This window comes from Pelodiscus sinensis, chromosome 10 (assembly GCF_052426305.1).
Source record: "Pelodiscus sinensis isolate ZL-2025 chromosome 10, ASM5242630v1, whole genome shotgun sequence".
Taxonomy (NCBI): Eukaryota; Metazoa; Chordata; order Testudines; family Trionychidae; genus Pelodiscus; species Pelodiscus sinensis.
The window spans coordinates 23,622,074-23,638,935 of NC_143061.1; the positions used below are offsets into that span (position 1 = coordinate 23,622,074).

At 41.6% G+C, this 16,862-nt stretch overlaps 1 protein-coding gene across 8 annotated transcripts in view; it reads left to right on the forward strand.

Moving 5' to 3' along the window:
- LOC102456789 (NACHT, LRR and PYD domains-containing protein 1b allele 5-like) overlaps positions 1-16,862 on the forward strand; it is a 42,693-nt gene that overhangs the window by 19,235 nt on the left and 6,596 nt on the right. For 7 of the 8 annotated variants that reach the window (XM_075937817.2, XM_075937816.2, XM_075937815.2 and 4 more), the window contains exons 6-13: positions 1,506-1,549; positions 1,653-1,702; positions 3,738-3,958; positions 4,045-4,295; positions 6,934-7,068; positions 7,410-7,548; positions 10,165-10,218; positions 12,538-12,618. In XM_075937817.2, the coding sequence (XP_075793932.2) occupies positions 1,506-1,549; positions 1,653-1,702; positions 3,738-3,958; positions 4,045-4,295; positions 6,934-7,068; positions 7,410-7,548; positions 10,165-10,218; positions 12,538-12,618 (975 nt within the window). Of the gene's footprint in view, positions 1-1,505; positions 1,550-1,652; positions 1,703-3,737; positions 3,959-4,044; positions 4,296-6,933; positions 7,069-7,409; positions 7,549-10,164; positions 10,219-12,179; positions 12,375-12,537; positions 12,619-16,862 lie in introns of all 8 variants that reach the window. The other variant, XR_012906271.2, reaches the window with a different exon arrangement.

Below are 16,862 nucleotides of genomic sequence, written 5' to 3' on the forward strand. Positions count from 1 at the left end.
TCATTGAGGAGCTCTAGTGCATCTATGTTTTAAAACTAGGACTTGAATTTTGGCATAGGGAAATCACCCTTGTATCAGGAAAAAACTTAAAAAATAACGAATAGTCTTGCAGCACCTTAGGCTACGTCTATACTACGATCCTCTTTCGCAAGAGGAAATGCAAATGGAGTGCTTATTTGCATATGTCACACTCTCATTTGCATTTCCTCCTCAGATCCCTTATGTGCAAGAGGTTTTTGCGCAAAAAAGTGCTGTCTACACGGCACTTTTTTGCACAAAAACCTTTTGCGCAAAAGGGATCTGAGGACATGCAAGTGAGAGCCTGACATATGCAAATGAGTGCTCCATTTGTATTTCCTCTTGTGGAAGAGGATTGTAGTATAGATGTAGCCTTAGAGATTAACAAAAAATGTAGATGGTATCATGAGCTTTCATGGGCACAACCCACTGCTTCAGATGAAGACATCCCTGGTATCAGGGATAGGCCTTTTGCCATCCACATAAAAAAGTGCTTCAGTTTGGCCAAGTTATAAGCCTTTAAAATCTCACTTTGCACATGTTCAGTAGAAATTTGTTTGAATTTGGCAGTACAATTCTCTGAAGATTCCATCTGTACTGATAATGCTGCAGCCCCTCTCTGCTCCTACTTGTGACTGAACTCTGGATGTGCCATCCTGATGCAGCAACTGAGTATGCTCCAGCATATGCAGGACTTTTCCTACCATTGTTGCTCCCTGATAATTTGGGCTGCTGTAACACACCAGAGATGAGAGTGGCAAGAGTCTCTCCTGGTATCTCAGTGATCTCCATGTGTGCATGCAGGGAGTGGTGAGGAGGAAGCAACCTGAGTGAAATGGAGAAAGGACAACAGCTGAACCAGGGTGGGGCAGAGGAAGCCTGGGGTAATGTGGGAGGAGGGAGAATGGGATTCACTGAGGAAGGAGAGGAGTGACAGAGGGCTGATGAGGGAAGGGAATAGTAGCTTAATTTCTTTTGTGTAGGCAGTTGAAATTTGCGGGATTGTGTCAGTAAACCTGAGGGCAGAAATTTGTACAAGGGCGGATGGATTTGATATATAATATATTTCTATAAAGCATCACTGGATTATATTGTGAAAAATCCTAGAATCAAAGGGATGTTAAAATGTTTAGAGGTGAGGAAAGGGTATTAAAAAGGTTATCCTCCACTTTATGCAACAGATTTGAATAGGGCCCATTTCAGAGTGAGTATAGTTCCCTATACATAATTGTGTATGAAATGTATATTTTATAAAGGTAATCTTACATAATTATGTGTAGGGAATTATACTCAAGCTGCAATGGCTCATATTCAGTGTGTCCTATGAATTGTATATTTTATAAAAGTAATATTTTTATAGATAGAGTTGGAAAAGAATGAATTTCTGCCACTTGGTGAACCATGGCTCTTGTTGAAATTATGCATCTGTCAATTTTTAATTATTTTTCATTTTAAAGTGTTTATTTTTTTCCTGTTTTTTCATTTAGAGGCTACCAGCCAAGTTCGCTGTGAACACATCAAGACTGAACATGTATGTTTTTAAAATCCGTATTAGAATTGCTATTAGGATTTTCAAATTGTACAAAATACTGCAAAATTTATGCTTCATCAAATGTATTCATTTATATGTACAGAACCAGAAAGAGCAAGTGACCCCCAGAAAACTTTCGAGAGGACAATTTTGGTAGGTATAATTTAATGTATTTGGTAAACGTTTGTATTTTTCATATCAAATTGCTTCTCTCTTCAGCTGAATTACATAAAAGATTAAATTATCTTATGTATCTTGCTCAATAACATGCATAATTGTAAGTGAATATGCCTCAAAATCCATTAAAATAGATAGTTCATTACTCTTATCAGTACTGGATTCTGTGCTCAATCCAGGAAATCTTAACTTTAAGTATATGAACAGTTCCATTAAAGTAATTAAAGTTAAGCATGAGTTTAAATCCTTTGTGAGACTGAGGCTTCTGTAAAGTATCTTGTTCTATAATTCCCTTTTCCCACCTGAATTTTTCTAGAGGGTTGTGTACTTTCCATTTGGATTGGATGTCTGCTTTGCCACAGTTACTCATGCATTTCTGACCTCTGCGTTGGATTACTGTAATGTGCTCTGCTTGGGATAACTTCTGAATATCATTCAGGGTATTATCTATACAGCATCTGGAAGAGTGATTTCCACCATTGTCAGACATGTGCTAGGTCTGCTTGAGCTAGCATGCTAAAAATAATTTGGCTGTTGTGGAAAGAGTGGCATCTTGTGCTAGCTGTCTGTGCTACCGTGTCCAGACTTCTGTATGGACTAGCTGGTATACATGTAAGAATCACCTTCCTAGCTGCTGTTGTAAATATATACCTTCAGAATCTTTAGTTAAGGTCTGGCTCAGCATCTATTAAAATCAGTGGGAATTGCTTTGAGCTCCCTGTGCAGGAAACAGCTCTTTGCTTTACCTGTGTATCAAACTCTGCACTGGCTTGAACTTCCTCCAACTGCGTTCATTTAGCTCAGGGATGGGCAATAATTTTTGATGAACAACAAGAAGTCCCATGGCACCTTATAAACTAACACATTTATTGGAGCATAAGCTTTCGTGGGCAAAGACCCACTTCGTCAGATGCATATAAGGTGTCGTTATTTATGCAGATTCAGACTAACATGGCTACCTCTCTGATACTTGTCACAATTTTTGATGAGGGGCCACTCTAAGAATTTAGTAAGTGGTCAAAGGCCACACTCTTCCATGGTATTAGTGGGTGAGGCATGGTGTCTGGGATGGAGGTTGGGTGCAGAAGAGAACTTGGGGTAACAGACTGAGGTGCAGGAAGGGTGTGAGCTCTGGGTGGGAGTCTGGGTGAAGGAGAGGGTTATGACTTGGTGCAGGAGACTAGGGTGCAGGAAAAGGTGTAGTGTCCAGGAGGAGGTATGGGTGCAGGAGAGGATTCTGACCTAGGGGAAGGATGTAGGAGGTTGTTTAGGTTCTGGGAGGAGATTGTGACCCAGAGGAGTTCAGGAGGGGGTGCAGGATCTTGTAGGGGGTATGGGTGCAGGAGTAGAAGTGTAGAGGGTTTGGGCTATGTAGGGTAAAGGTTCAGGAGAGGGAACCGAGGGTTGGGGAGAAGAAGAGGCTGAGGTGCCAGAGGCAGGCTCTGACTGGGAGGCGCTCACCTGTGTGGCTCCTAGCCAGCAGCGCTGCCCAGTAGGCTCCCCAGTGAAGCAGGGATCATGTTTGCTGCTCTGAATGCCAGTGAGAGCTGAGAACTTGTGCTGGGGGTGGGGGCAGCATACAAAGTCTCTCCCTTCCTACCCCCAAAGTTCACAGACACACATGGCCTTGCAGCCAGCTGTTCTAAGGAATGTGCAGGAGTGGGGCAGGCAAGGAGCTTTGCTGAGGCTCCCACTTCACCCGCAGGCTAGATCCAGTGTCTTGGAGGGCTGATATGGCCTTTGGATATTATTTTACCAGCCTTATTTAGCTGATATGCTAAAAACAAACAAACCTAGGTTCAATTTAAAAAATAAAATAAAAAGATTTTATGTTCTATTTCCATGTTTTTGTTTGTTAATAGGGTTTTGTTCTTGGTGGGGAGAAAACCTCCAAAGGAAACACTTAAAAAAAAAAAAGATCTAATATGAACCATTTTTAAAAAGATCACATCACATGATATTTACCATGTAATGAAAGCTAAACTGGATTTGTCACCTTTGTTCAATACAGGTTGAAGCTGGAGGCAGAGGGAACATATCAGTGTACTGTTACAGGCTTGATATTTGATGTAACAAAGGCTGTTGTAATCAAATATTCTGTGTTATCTTGGAGCAAATATGCTGATTATATTGAAAAACCATGGATTGTCGGAGGCCCTCTATTTAATATCAGTTGTGACTCGGCCTCTGATCTTACTTCCATTCAGTTCCCACATTCCCTCAGCCTAAATGGTAAGTACAATACATTGATTTAACAAGTGCATCTATCTATTGCTATTCATTATAAGCAATGTTAATATTTTGGTATCTCTTTGCAGATCATGAATCTGACATGTCATTCAAAGTTTTACATATTAAAAGTACTGGTCCATCAATTGAGCCTTCTGTTGATCATTCAATGACGCATGTCAAATGGCATGTGAGTTCTCTCTCTCCGGTCGGACCGGTCGTTCAAACACAAGAGCCAGTATATTATGATGGAGCTGTAATTTTATACAAAGTTGTCAATAATCACCCTTCCTTATCTTTTCGTGTGTATGTAGCAACAAATAATGATTCATTTATAAAGGTAAATTTTTTTTTAACTTAAGTGGGAAATGCTCAAATTTAATATAAAAATGCCCAACAGTTGATCATTACAATATTGACATTGTAATAGGTTTTAGGCCTCATATCCAATATTATCAAATGTATGGAGTTGTAGCCATAGATAAACTGATCTTCCAGTAGAATATCTCACATATAGAGAGGTTTTAGAGTCACTGGGAATTTCATTCACGTAGTGCTTGCAGGATCAGAATAAGGGTAGAAGTTCAGCTTCCAGACTAGTTCATACTTTGTCATTCACTCTCATCATTTGTGACAGAATATATTGTTGAACTGTTCCATATCATATAATAGCTAGATAATGATATTTGAAAGTTACTGAAGAATAAATGGAAGAATAGATGAAATTCAATGTTGATAAATGCAAAGTAACACATCCTGGAAAACATAATCCTAATTATACATTTAAATTGATGGGGTTTAAATTAGCTGTTACCACTCAAGAGAGAGATGGAGTCATTGTGAATAGTTCTCTGAAAACATCCACTCAGGCTACGTCTACACTGGCCCCTCTTCCGGAAGGGGCATGTAAATTTCACGAGTCGTCGTAGGGAAATCCGCGGGGGATTTAAATATCCCCCGCGGCATTTAAATAAAAATGTCCGCCGCTTTTTTCCGGCTTTTAAAAAAGCCGGAAAAGAGCGTCTAGACTGGCCCCGATCCTCCGGAAAAAGTGCCCTTTTCCGGAGGCTCTTATTCTTACTTCAAAGGGCACTTACTTTGAAGTAAGAATAAGAGCCTCTGGAAAAGGGCACTTTTTCCGGAGGATCGGGGCCAGTCTAGACGCTCTTTTCCGGCTTTTTTAAAAGCCGGAAAAAAGCGGCGGACATTTTTATTTAAATGCCGCGGGGGATATTTAAATCCCCCGCGGATTTCCCTACGACGACTCGTGAAATTTACATGCCCCTTCCGGAAGAGGGGCCAGTGTAGACGTAGCCTCAGTGTGTAGTGGAAGTCAAAAAAGCAAATAGTGTTGGGAATCAGTAAGCAAAGGATTCATAATAAAACAGAAAGTATATTATTGCCTCTTTATAAATCCATGGTACGCCTGCATCTTAAATACTGTGTGCAGATGTGGTCACCTCATCTCAAAAACGATATAATGGAAAAGGTTCAGAAAAGGGCAACAGAAATTTTTTGGGGGGGTTGAAATGGCTGCTATATGAAGAGAGATTAATAAAACTGGAACTTTTTAGCTTGGAAAAGAGATGACTAAGGAGAAGATGTGATAGAGGATTTGTGTGGGGAAAGAAAATAAAAGTTACTTACTCCTTCCCATAACACAGTGTTTCTCAAAGTGGTTCACAAAACCACTTTGAGGAACCTGTGAACTGTCTACACCAGTTTATTTACTTCCTGGTGCTATGGCCATGGAACTTTGTGGCTCCTATTGGCTCCGTTTCACCATTTGCAGCCAAAGCAATGATCCTATCCACACCACTTCTTGCAGCTCCCCTTGGCTGCAAACAGCTAATCGGAGCCAATAGGAGTCATGAGTCTCCGTGGCTGCAGTACCGGTAAGTAAGCAAACTGACTCAGCCAGCTAACAGGTTTCTCAAAATGGTTATAAACAGCAGGAAGTATTTTTTCACATAATGCACAGTCAACCTGTGGGACTCCTGCCAGAGGATATTGTGAAGATCAGGACTTCAAGAGGGTTCAAAAAAGAACTAGCTATGTACATGGAGGATAGGTCCATCAATGGCTATTATCTAGGATTGGCAGAGATAGTGTCCCTGGCCTTTATTTGTCAGACTGGGAATGGGTGTCGGGATGGATCACTGATGGTTACCTGTTCTGTTCATTCCATCTGGGGCACATGGCATTGGCTACTGTCAAAAAACAGGTTACTGGGGTAGATGAACCTTTGGTTTGACCCAGTATGGCCTTTCTTATGAGACCTGCCAGGACTCACTCTGATCAACATTGTGATGCTCTTTGGAAGGGGTCAATAATAGACTTGCTTCTTGCTTTATTCAGTATTTTACTATCCTAGACTTGGCTAGATATGCAGTTAACATGTTAGCAATTAGAACCCAATCCTGCAAACAATTGGGCACCCCTTATTTCCTCTGGGAAGTTTTCTCAGTAGCAGTGGAAAAAGCTCAGCACTTCAGAGGACAGGTGCCAATGAAACCAGATAAGGTACAATATTTCTCTGGTGGTTCCTTGCTAAAAATCGTAAATTTGTATATTACTTTTCGTAAGGCTTGATGTGTGGAAAGGCATGTGTATGTTAAAAAAGAATATTCATAATGATCAGACATGAAAGTTGCGAGTAGTACTTTAAAAAGCCTTGTAGATAATCTCATTCATTATTTGCACTTAATGGGATATCATACAAATACAATAGCTGACTGATATGCACAGATTGAAGGCTCCACCAATATGTGAACCTGTCTAGATGTGAGGGAGAATATATTCCATGATCTGCAAATGTTTGATATTACCATTCACTTTCCAAGGGAAAGCATCACCATCCATTTCCTCTAAAGATAGAGGAAAACCACAAGAAAGTTTAAAAGCACATCCACGTTTATGAAATTATTTAATTTGTTGACCAGGATGAGTATCAAGTAAAATATATTTTAAAATTTTAGGATATCACGAAAACAGTAAAATCTTCTGGTAAGAAATTCATCAAAATTGACAAGCCCCCAGTTTGTCAAAAACGACTACAAGATGGAAAGAAATACAAATTAATCAGTGAATCAGAAGCTGAAATAACTCCTGAGGTATGTACATGAACACATAATTGGACTGAAAACATTTTGCAGAAATATATATTTGATCATTTATATGCCGTAGAAATTTAGGTCATGTGTTAGTGTAAATGAATTTCAGCACATTTGTTTGTTGTTATTATAGGAAATCTTTAAACTTAGAAACTCTAAACCAAGGAGGTAAATCCAGGCTCCTAAGAAATCATTAGGAAACCTCCTGTTGGCTTATTTGGCCAGGGTTTCACTTCATATCTATGTCACAGCTTTTCCAAAAGCTGTCTTTTTATGTTTAAGCTATTTAATGCTTTGAGTAAATATTTCAGCTTTTAAAAAAAATTGATTTAATGTTTTAGGAAATTGAATTTTGTGATGGCTCGGTCTTAAAATTAAAACATTATTTTGAAGTCTACTTGGAGCAACCTATGGTGTTTACCTTATCTTTGATTGAAGATGAATCTGAAGAAATTGTCTGGAAAGCAAAACTAAGAGAATGTGAGTTTTTTGTGTGTGTGTTTAACTGAGCTATAATTTGTTTCTGCTGAAAACTTGTGTGTAAGTTTGGGTCAAATTCTGCTTTCATTGAGGTCACCAGATCTGGACCTGAAAGTGCCAAGTCCCAGGAAAAGAGAGATTGGAAATATTGGAAAATGTTAATAATGTAATTTATATTAATTTAAATATTCTCTAAAATATACAATATCTCAATATATTATAACTTTTATGTTGATTTACACATGCTGTAGCAGAAGTGCAGTTATGAGAGTATAACAACATTACAATATCAGAAATAAGAAATGTAAAATAAATATATAATACCGTGTTGTATGACTTTAGATCAGCGATGGGCAACCTAGTGAATAGGCAGCAAGAGTGTCCCTCCTTCATTTCAGTGTGCCGCAAGATTGTTGTAACCAAGATGGCCTCCTAGTATAGGATAATTTTGCTAACTATGCTTGTGTACCTAGAATTTGTAGGGTGTGCTGACAGAACCATAGCAGCACTTTGATTGAATGCAGAGGGAGTGCCTAGCTCTCATAGTCATTGTTGTGTGCAATCAGTACGCACCTCACTGCATGTGCCCTTGCTTTATGTGCATGTCACTTTAGTAATATTGGTGGGAAAAAAACTCTGTGGATGGAAACCAGCAGAATATGGCAACCCTGCACATCGGCAACAGTAAACAAAATGTCTCGTGGGACACACATAGAACCCTAGTGACCCTCAGGCTGCAGGCTGCTCACCACTGATTTAGATCTAGTGATATAATGATAGAGGTAAGGATGTTAAGAAGTGGGTAATTGACTAATCATATCGTTGCTACAATTTGTATCGACGACATGATTAGTCGATAAGGGGAGGCACACTGTCTCTCCTTGAGCTGGTCCAGAAGCTACCCCCACTGCAGCTCTGCAGTTTAAATGTAGTAGGAGCCGGGCACACAGGCAGCCCAGCTGCTACTAATTTTAAGCTGCAGAGCCGCAGCAGGGGTAGCTCCCCACCCCCGGCACGAGCCAGGACTGAGCAGATCCTGGACCGCTGCACCTCTGTGTTTTATATGTAGTAAGACTCGCCTGGCTCTTATTCCATTTAAAATACAGAGCTGCAGCAGGAATAGGTCCCAGACCAGTGCAAGCCGAGACTCAGCAGTTCCAGCTTGCACCGGGTCCCGAACCGATGTACCTCTGCATTTTAAATGTAGTAAGGCTCTTAGTACATTTAAAATATAGAGGCAGAAGATCTGGGACTTTTGCGGCTCGGCATTTTAAAAGTAGTAAGAGCTGGACATAGTAATCACAGCTGAAATGCAAGATAGCGTATAGCATCCATTCAGTGTGGACGCTATCTATCGAAAAAGCAAATCGCTTTTTCGATGCGCTTTTATGTGTGGATGCACTCTTTCGGAAGAAGTTTTTTCGGAATATCTCTTCTGAAAAAAGTTTCTTCTGAAAGAAGCCTGAAGTCTATACATAGCCTGAGCTATTTGAAGACATTTAGAGGAAAATTAGATCTAAATAACAGCACAAAACAATGAGCCAGGACTGGTGGCTGTAAACAAATTTTATGGGACTGCCAGAAACTTGGCCATGCCCATGATAAGTGGATATCTGGCTAACTAAAATTGTGCCAGTCCAGGGAATCCCAAACTAGAGAGGATCAACCTATAACAAAAATAGTATTGTACTTTGTCATTTTCAGAAATGTTTCTTCCTGTTTTACTCAAGTAAATAGATTTTCCAACAAGTTGCTGGTCATTATAAAAATCTGTAGGTTGTGCATGAATCTTGGTAATGAAATAAACACAGATTAACATAGGGTATGTCTACACTACCCTCCTCGTTCGAACTAGGAGGGTAATGTAGGCATACCGCACTTGCAAATGAAGCCCGGGATTTGAATTTCCCGGGCTTCATTTGCATAAGCCGGGCACGGGGTTCGAACGAGCCGGGATTTAAAAATGGCGGCGCCCGGCTTATGCAAATGAAGCCCGGGAAATTCAAATCCTGGGCTTCATTTGCAAGTGCGGTATGCCTACATTACCCTCCTAGTTCAAACTAGGAGGGTAGTGTACACATACACATAGCTATTAGGATATTTGGGAACTGTCTCTCAAAAAAGAGTTAGTTCACAAATGTTATGTAAAGCTGATTTAGAATAACACTATAGGAGAACCTTGCTTATTTATATTGATAACAGAGAACCTGTTACAAAAGGTCAGATTTAGCCAAGGGTTAAATCTGAATTTCCATGAGTTAGAATCAGGCTGACGAAATGGTAAAAATTGTACTGTTTCAATCAACTGACCAAAGAGTAAAAATTGAAAGAATTTCACATTTCAGAGTAAAATGTTTTAATTTATTTTGGCAAGGATGGTTGAGTTTGAATTATTAAAGATAACACATCATATTAAACGTGCTGTAAAATATTTGTTAAAAGTAACAAAATCATAGCAAAATGATATCTCATTACAGTACCCTGCTGTTAAATCTTGCTGAGCAGTATAAAAGATGAATAATTTTCCTGTGTGAGAATTATTGGATTTTTGGATTAGCAGTGAGAATTATTTTCAGTGCCTTTCATTTACTCCAGAAAACATTTATATTTTAACAGGTGACTGGATACTACATGACCAGAACAAGAATGAACAGAAAAGAAACACAATCAGTAAGTTATTTATAAGAAAAGTGTGTACTACATTATTTTTTTAACCACTCAGTTAGGGTACCCCATTCTGGCAGTGTCGGGGGATTGGGAGGTCACCCAGATATTCTTAAGAGCAGCTTGACTTGCAGCCATGTAGTTACCCAATTAGTACTTCCCATCCTACCAGGCGTCATAGCACACTGCCTGTTGGCAGGGGTCCCCAGTCCCTGCATGGGATGCACACTAAGGGTATGTCTAGACTATATGCCTCTGCCAACAGAGGCATGTAAAATAGGCTACCTGACATAGTCAATGAAGTCGGGATTTAAATATGTGGCACATATATTATATATATTTATATATATATAAATATGTGCTACATGTGGCACGGGCTAGGTAGTTCAAACTAAAGCTCCTAATTCGAACTACCGTTACTCCTCATTGCAGGAGGAGTAACGGTAGTTCGAATTAGGAGCTTTAGTTCGAACTACCTATCCCATGTCGCGTATAGCCGCGGGCAGGTAGTTGGAACTACCGGGCATTTAAAAATGGTGGCACCCGGGTATATGCAAATGAAGCTCGGGATATTTAAATCCCGGGCTTCATTTGCAAGTTCAAATGACTGCATTAGCCACCCTAGTCCGAACTAGGGTGGCTAGTGTAGACATACCTTTTGAGTTTGACATATTTTATTTAAAAATGAAGCCTGGCCAACAAGCCCCCAACTTGGGCTAAACCTCCATCTCACTGCAGCATCATAACACTCCTGCACCACCTGACCCCAAATCTGAGCCTATCATACAGTGGAACCCCCTGTCCTGAGCCTCTTACATCCCCAAACTCCTGCATCCCCACATCCTCAGTCTTCTGCCACCACACTCCTGCACCATCCACACATCACAAATCTGTGTCCTGAGCCCATGATACTCACAACCTCCTTGCCCTGAGCCCCTCACATATCCAGCCCAAACTCCTGCACCCTCACATCCACAAGCCCATGGCTTGCTCAGCACCCCAACCTTCCACCTGAGCCCAACACTCCCCAGCCTAGAACCCCCTCCCTGAGCCAACATTCTCTTCTCCTGCATCCAGATTCCCTCATAGAGCTTGTACTTCTCACCCCTTCCCACACCCAAATCCCTCATTCCCACCCCAGAGCCTGGACCTCCTGTCTCAACCTAGTGAGAGTGTATAAGGGCTGGGGATAGCAAGTGATGGAGAGGAGGGGAACAGAGAGGATGAGGCCTCAAGGAAGGGGTAGGGGGGTCTTGGGGAAGGAATGTGATTTTCATGCATTAGTGGGTTGCCCCCCCCCCTTTTTTTTGCTTGACAAACCTAGGGTTTCCTTGAAATTCTGCAAAGCTGAAAAGGGTTCCATGGCCAAATAAAATTGGGAAACACTTGGGGCAGGGGACTGGACTTGATGATCTCTCAAGGTTCCTTCCAGTTCTACTATTCTATGATCTTTGGGGGAAGAGGTGGGGCATTTCTAGCCCTCCTGCTGGAGTGTCCAGTTTTTAAATATTACATAGTTGGCAATCCCAATTGGCCAGTGGGAGCTGATCAATTAAACAATCGATAGTTCTCTGTCTCCTAGCTGCGACAGGCAACCACCAAACAATCTCTGGGCTCAGGCACCTTTGGGATGTGTGCTGATCAACAAGCCCCTGTCTCAGGCCTAAGATTTCAGGCCCAACTAGCTCCTTAGTGAAAAAGGACCTATGCCCATGCTGATTCACTTAGTCCCAGCCCAGGACCCAAGCAGTGGAAGGCAATCCCATGACGGGATCATTAGGGAAATGGGCTGCTGCCGCCTTGCATCTCAGTAGCACAACCACAACAATGTCTGGTTTCACTGGGCTATTTCCTAACAGTTCTTGTGGGTATCCGTCCATCACAGCCCAACTCTGGCTTTTAGGTTTGCAGTCAGGCTGCCCTTTCTCCAGTGTCTCTCTCATGTCCTTCATCTCCTGGTGCGGTAGATTGCTGGTTTTCATCAGACTAGTCCTGGACCTCACTTAGAGCTCAGCTCTGTGGAAGAACTTGTCTGCCTCTTTCTTGGGTCCAGAAGCAACTGACCTGCTGGGCCCTGATCTTCTACATCCTGCCCCACCCATGCATTTCCAGTGGAGGGTTGCCAACAATTTAAAGATTATGTCATATGATGAATCCTCCAGGTATATATACAACCAAAATTGGCAACGATATCTGTGTCCTCCAAGGGGAATTACTCTCCTCTTCATTGGAGTGAGGCCACTTTGCTTTTGTACATGCTGATTAATCATAAGAGAAGAATATATGATACAAAAGAAGTAAAATCAATTGCCATCTATTCCTCAGGTAACAGAAGACGGAAATCAAGCGTCAGCCTTTCTGAAGAAGAGATTTATAATAAAAGGCCAAAGGGTACAGATATTTCAGGTAGAAAATTTTTGTGCAATTCAAAAATATTTATTTATGGTTTATTTTTATCCTATTTATTTCTGAGGGCTAAATGTTAAATTGGCCTCCACTGATCTGACCACAGAATCTATGAGGGCAGAAACCTGTATTTGTGGGAGCAAAAGGCATCAATATACCTGATTTGTAGGAGCAAATGTTTACTTGTATGACCCTAGGTTGATGCTACAAATTAGGTAAATGCATACATCGAGGTAAAAGAGCTGCTTTGAAGAATTTTTGTGATATTCCTGTTTTTTTTTTTTAACTCCAGAACTCTTCACCCATGATTGGGACTGGATCTTCCCAGAGTTCAGCTCTCATTCTGACTTCTAAAAGTTGTAGCCTAATTTTTCAGAATTGTTCAGCACCCCGTATCTCTCATTGGGCATGCCTATACTAGGAAATTATTTAGAAATAACTTATTTTGAAACAATAACTTCCAAAATAACTATTTTGAAATAGTGTGCCCTCTCTACAGGGAAGCCTAGAACTTAGTCTGAGGCAGGCTCCCTTAATGTGGACTTGCTGCCTCAACTTAGAGCTCAGGAAACGCTGAATAACTCTGGAAAGTAATTATTTCAAAATAGCAGCAGTGGAACATCCACACTACCACTATTTCAAAATAACTATTTTGAAATAAGTGTTATTCCTTATAGAAAGCAGGAGTTACTATTTCAAAATAATCAGCATGTTATTTTGAAATAATGGGCTTGGTAGTGTGGACGTTCCACTTGTTATTTCAAAATAGCTCCCTAATGTAGACCAGGCCTTTGAGAAGCCAATAACACTCACCTATATGCTTTGCTGAATTCGAGCCTTAATTCAGTAGGTTACGATATCAGATGCACCTGCTGCATCTGGATATGCTAACAGGTAACAGGTTGCATGGATAATTCTAGATGTCTCTAAGAATCTTAGTTTTTTTCCAAACATTGCTAACATTTCAGCCTTACTGGCTTTCCTAACAGTTATTCAGAGAAATTATAGACACTGTGGTGTTTATTACCAAAATGTCATCCAGAAGAATATTATGTTACATTAGGCACTATTCTAAATTATACATTTGGTTCCAGTTTTTGTTTACAATTTCATATATGTAAAGTTTTAGCTCAGAACTTTACATTTTAAATCCCTTACAGTGTCTGTCCAGGAAAGAGATATGTCTTTTGCGTCCAGTACCTATTTTGCATGGTCAGCTCATCCAAAGAAAATAATGATAATGTTTGTATAAGGTGATATTCAAGAAATGAAGAAAGAATCAGGTTTTCATTTGCATGTCAGTGATTGGCTCTATTAGCAATGAGCAACTTAGGATAGCAAGTGAGCTACATGAGTGCCTCTATTTCGTTTCAGTGGGCTGCAAGATTGTGGCCCCCAGCCATAATATCACCGCAGCTTCAGGCTCATGCTCCTGACTCCCAGCTTTCCATTGCAGGGCTTTTGACAGCTGGCACTACTGTCTGACATCATCAACAGGTGCCTCTTTCCCCTTCAGCCTTCGTTGAGCTGCTGGGGGCCAGATCTGCTGGTAGCAGACGGGGTCAGAGCTATAAGCTTGAGTATCCAGCACATTCAATTAACTGTCAACCACCATTCTCCATGAGTGCCAGATAACAACGTTTTCTCTGTAATTCTAGTAGAAAAAAAAACCTATTCAGATGGAAACCAATGGAATGTGGCACCCTGCACATGGGTAAGGGTGAACAGAATGTCTTGCGGGCCACACATAGAACTCCAATGAGCCACACGCCGCCCACAGACCTCAAGTTGCTCACCATTGTTCTTTGTGGTGGCTTTTAGCCACTAGAGGGTGCTATTTAATCATTTTAAAACTTCATTTATTTTATAAAATGATCCACTGAAAGAGAAATCTGATTAGCCCATTGAAGTTCTGACTTGACAGATATAACCATGGTTGTGACTTCCTATTAAAGTAATTATTACAAACGTATAATAATCATTATTCTCTGTAAGCAGTAGCACACTTTAAGATTGACTATTATGCTAGATTCCTGCATGTATCAAGTAATTGAAGGAACTTGGCTTGTAGTTCAATGCTGCATATCATATGCATCTGATATGCCTGGGTATTCGTTATATCTGCATATCTGTGTGTTCAGGCTTGTGCATTTTTTTCCACTAATAAGTAGCTATTTATGATCAGAAAAAATGTTCTTCATCAAGTGGTGTCCCTGTGGGTGCTCCACTCAGGTCTCAGTGCATCCTCATGTCACTGATTGGAGATTTTTGATGAGCAGTGCCCCTCACGCCGCGCCTGCACACCCAGCAACGTGCCCCTGCCATTTGTCGAGTGTGCTCGTTGTGAGCCCCGTCAGTTCCTTTTCTACCTCGGCTGAAGACGGAGTCAGAACAGTGTTCTTCTTACTGACAGGAAAAACAAAAATTATTATAGTTATTTTAAAGTTTGCTTCATAGTTTAGGCAGTTAATGACAGTTTTCAACATTCGCTTAAAAAAAAGAGAGATTGAGAAGCACCGCTGCTGCGGCTTTTTCTTTAACATGCCAGGTTCTCCCATCTTTAAAAGATGAGACTCATGTCAAGACTTGATGCCTATTTCTGATGGCCATGCCTCCTGTGTTAAATGCCTGGGAGAGAGTCATGCAGCACATAAGTGCCTGTATTGTCATAACATGACAGCCAGAGCCAGAAAAGACCCCAAAATACGGCTACCACGGGACAAACCTGAGGAGACACGGGAACATCAGAAGCCCATTGATAGGGTGGCGTCACCACCCCCAAAGGCTCACAAGCTTTGTGGGCTTCCCTGGCACGCTCATTAACAGCGCTGCCCAGAGCCTCTCATTCCCTGGTGCCATCACTTTCCGGCACCGCGGAGAAACGCAAATCTGTACCATCCAAGAGAGCTGAGTCAGAACCCAACCATGCCGCACCAGTCAGTGCTGTTTAGGCAGCGACACCTACAAAGCCACATATGCCATCACCACCAGCTCCCACAGGCACTTCTACAGTGCCTGAACAGATCATCCCTGGTCAGACCGAACTCGATCGTGCTCCAGCACTGCAGCATAAGAAAGCGCTGCGCAAGACCCAGCACTTACAAAAATCTCCTCAGCCAGGCACACCACTCAGATCAGGAGCTTGCTCACTACGCTCCTCAGTGGTGTCTTATACCCAGAGTCATACTTATATGCCAGAAAGGGCTCCCCACTCTCCTACACTGCTCTCACCAAGAACTGACTATGGCAGCGGACATAGGAGCAGATTTTCATCATGCCATTCATCTCCACTGGGATCAATGACCACTCTGGCATTCAGTCGGGATCATTCCCTGCAACATCCCTTGTGGCCCAACCAGCCGTGCATGTATCCTCCACAGCAGTTTCAGCCTCAGTGGCTCCTCTGGGAATCACGGACTCAAGAGATACAGCTCCTACATTACAACAGCACACATGTATGCACTCCCAGACCATATCCACGCATTCCTCAGCGTCTCACCCGCCCTCAGTAATAACACAAGTGGGCTCCAATGAGAACGATAACTTACCTCATTTGGACTCGGAGAGTTCCTCACACGACCCCAGATCCACTAGACCAGATGAGGCAGCTTTCTAGATATCGCCCTCTCCACTGGCAGACGATCTAAAACAATTTCAAGAATTATTTAAGCAGGTAGCTCAATCACAGGACATTACACTCCAAGAGACATTACACTACAACCCACAGCATCCTCAAAGATAGCTCTACTCATCAACGAAGCTATCTTGGAGTCATCAGATGTGCTTTGGCAAAATCCAGCCTCTATCACAGGGCAGATAGAAAATACTTTGTCCCTGCAGAAGATATGGACTTCCTCTTCACACATTTCCAGCCAAACTCACTGGTCATGGACTTAGTTAGTCACAAGGCTATGAACCCACAATTTAAGTCTACACCCTGCAACAAAGAGCATATGCAGCTAGACACCTTTGGCTGTAAGGTATACTATTCTGCCACCCTCCAATTCAGGATATCAAATTATACAACCTTCCTGGCTAACTATGATCATGCCAACTATGCTAAACTACAGGACCTACTGCAGGACCTTCCTGATGTTAAGAGATTACACTTCCAGTCCATTGTTAAGGAGGGTTTATCTATAGCAAAAATGGCCATCCAGGCTGTAATGGATATTGCTGACACGGTGGCTAGGGCCACAGCTACAGCAATCGTAATGCATAGGGCCTCATGGCTGCAGTCATCA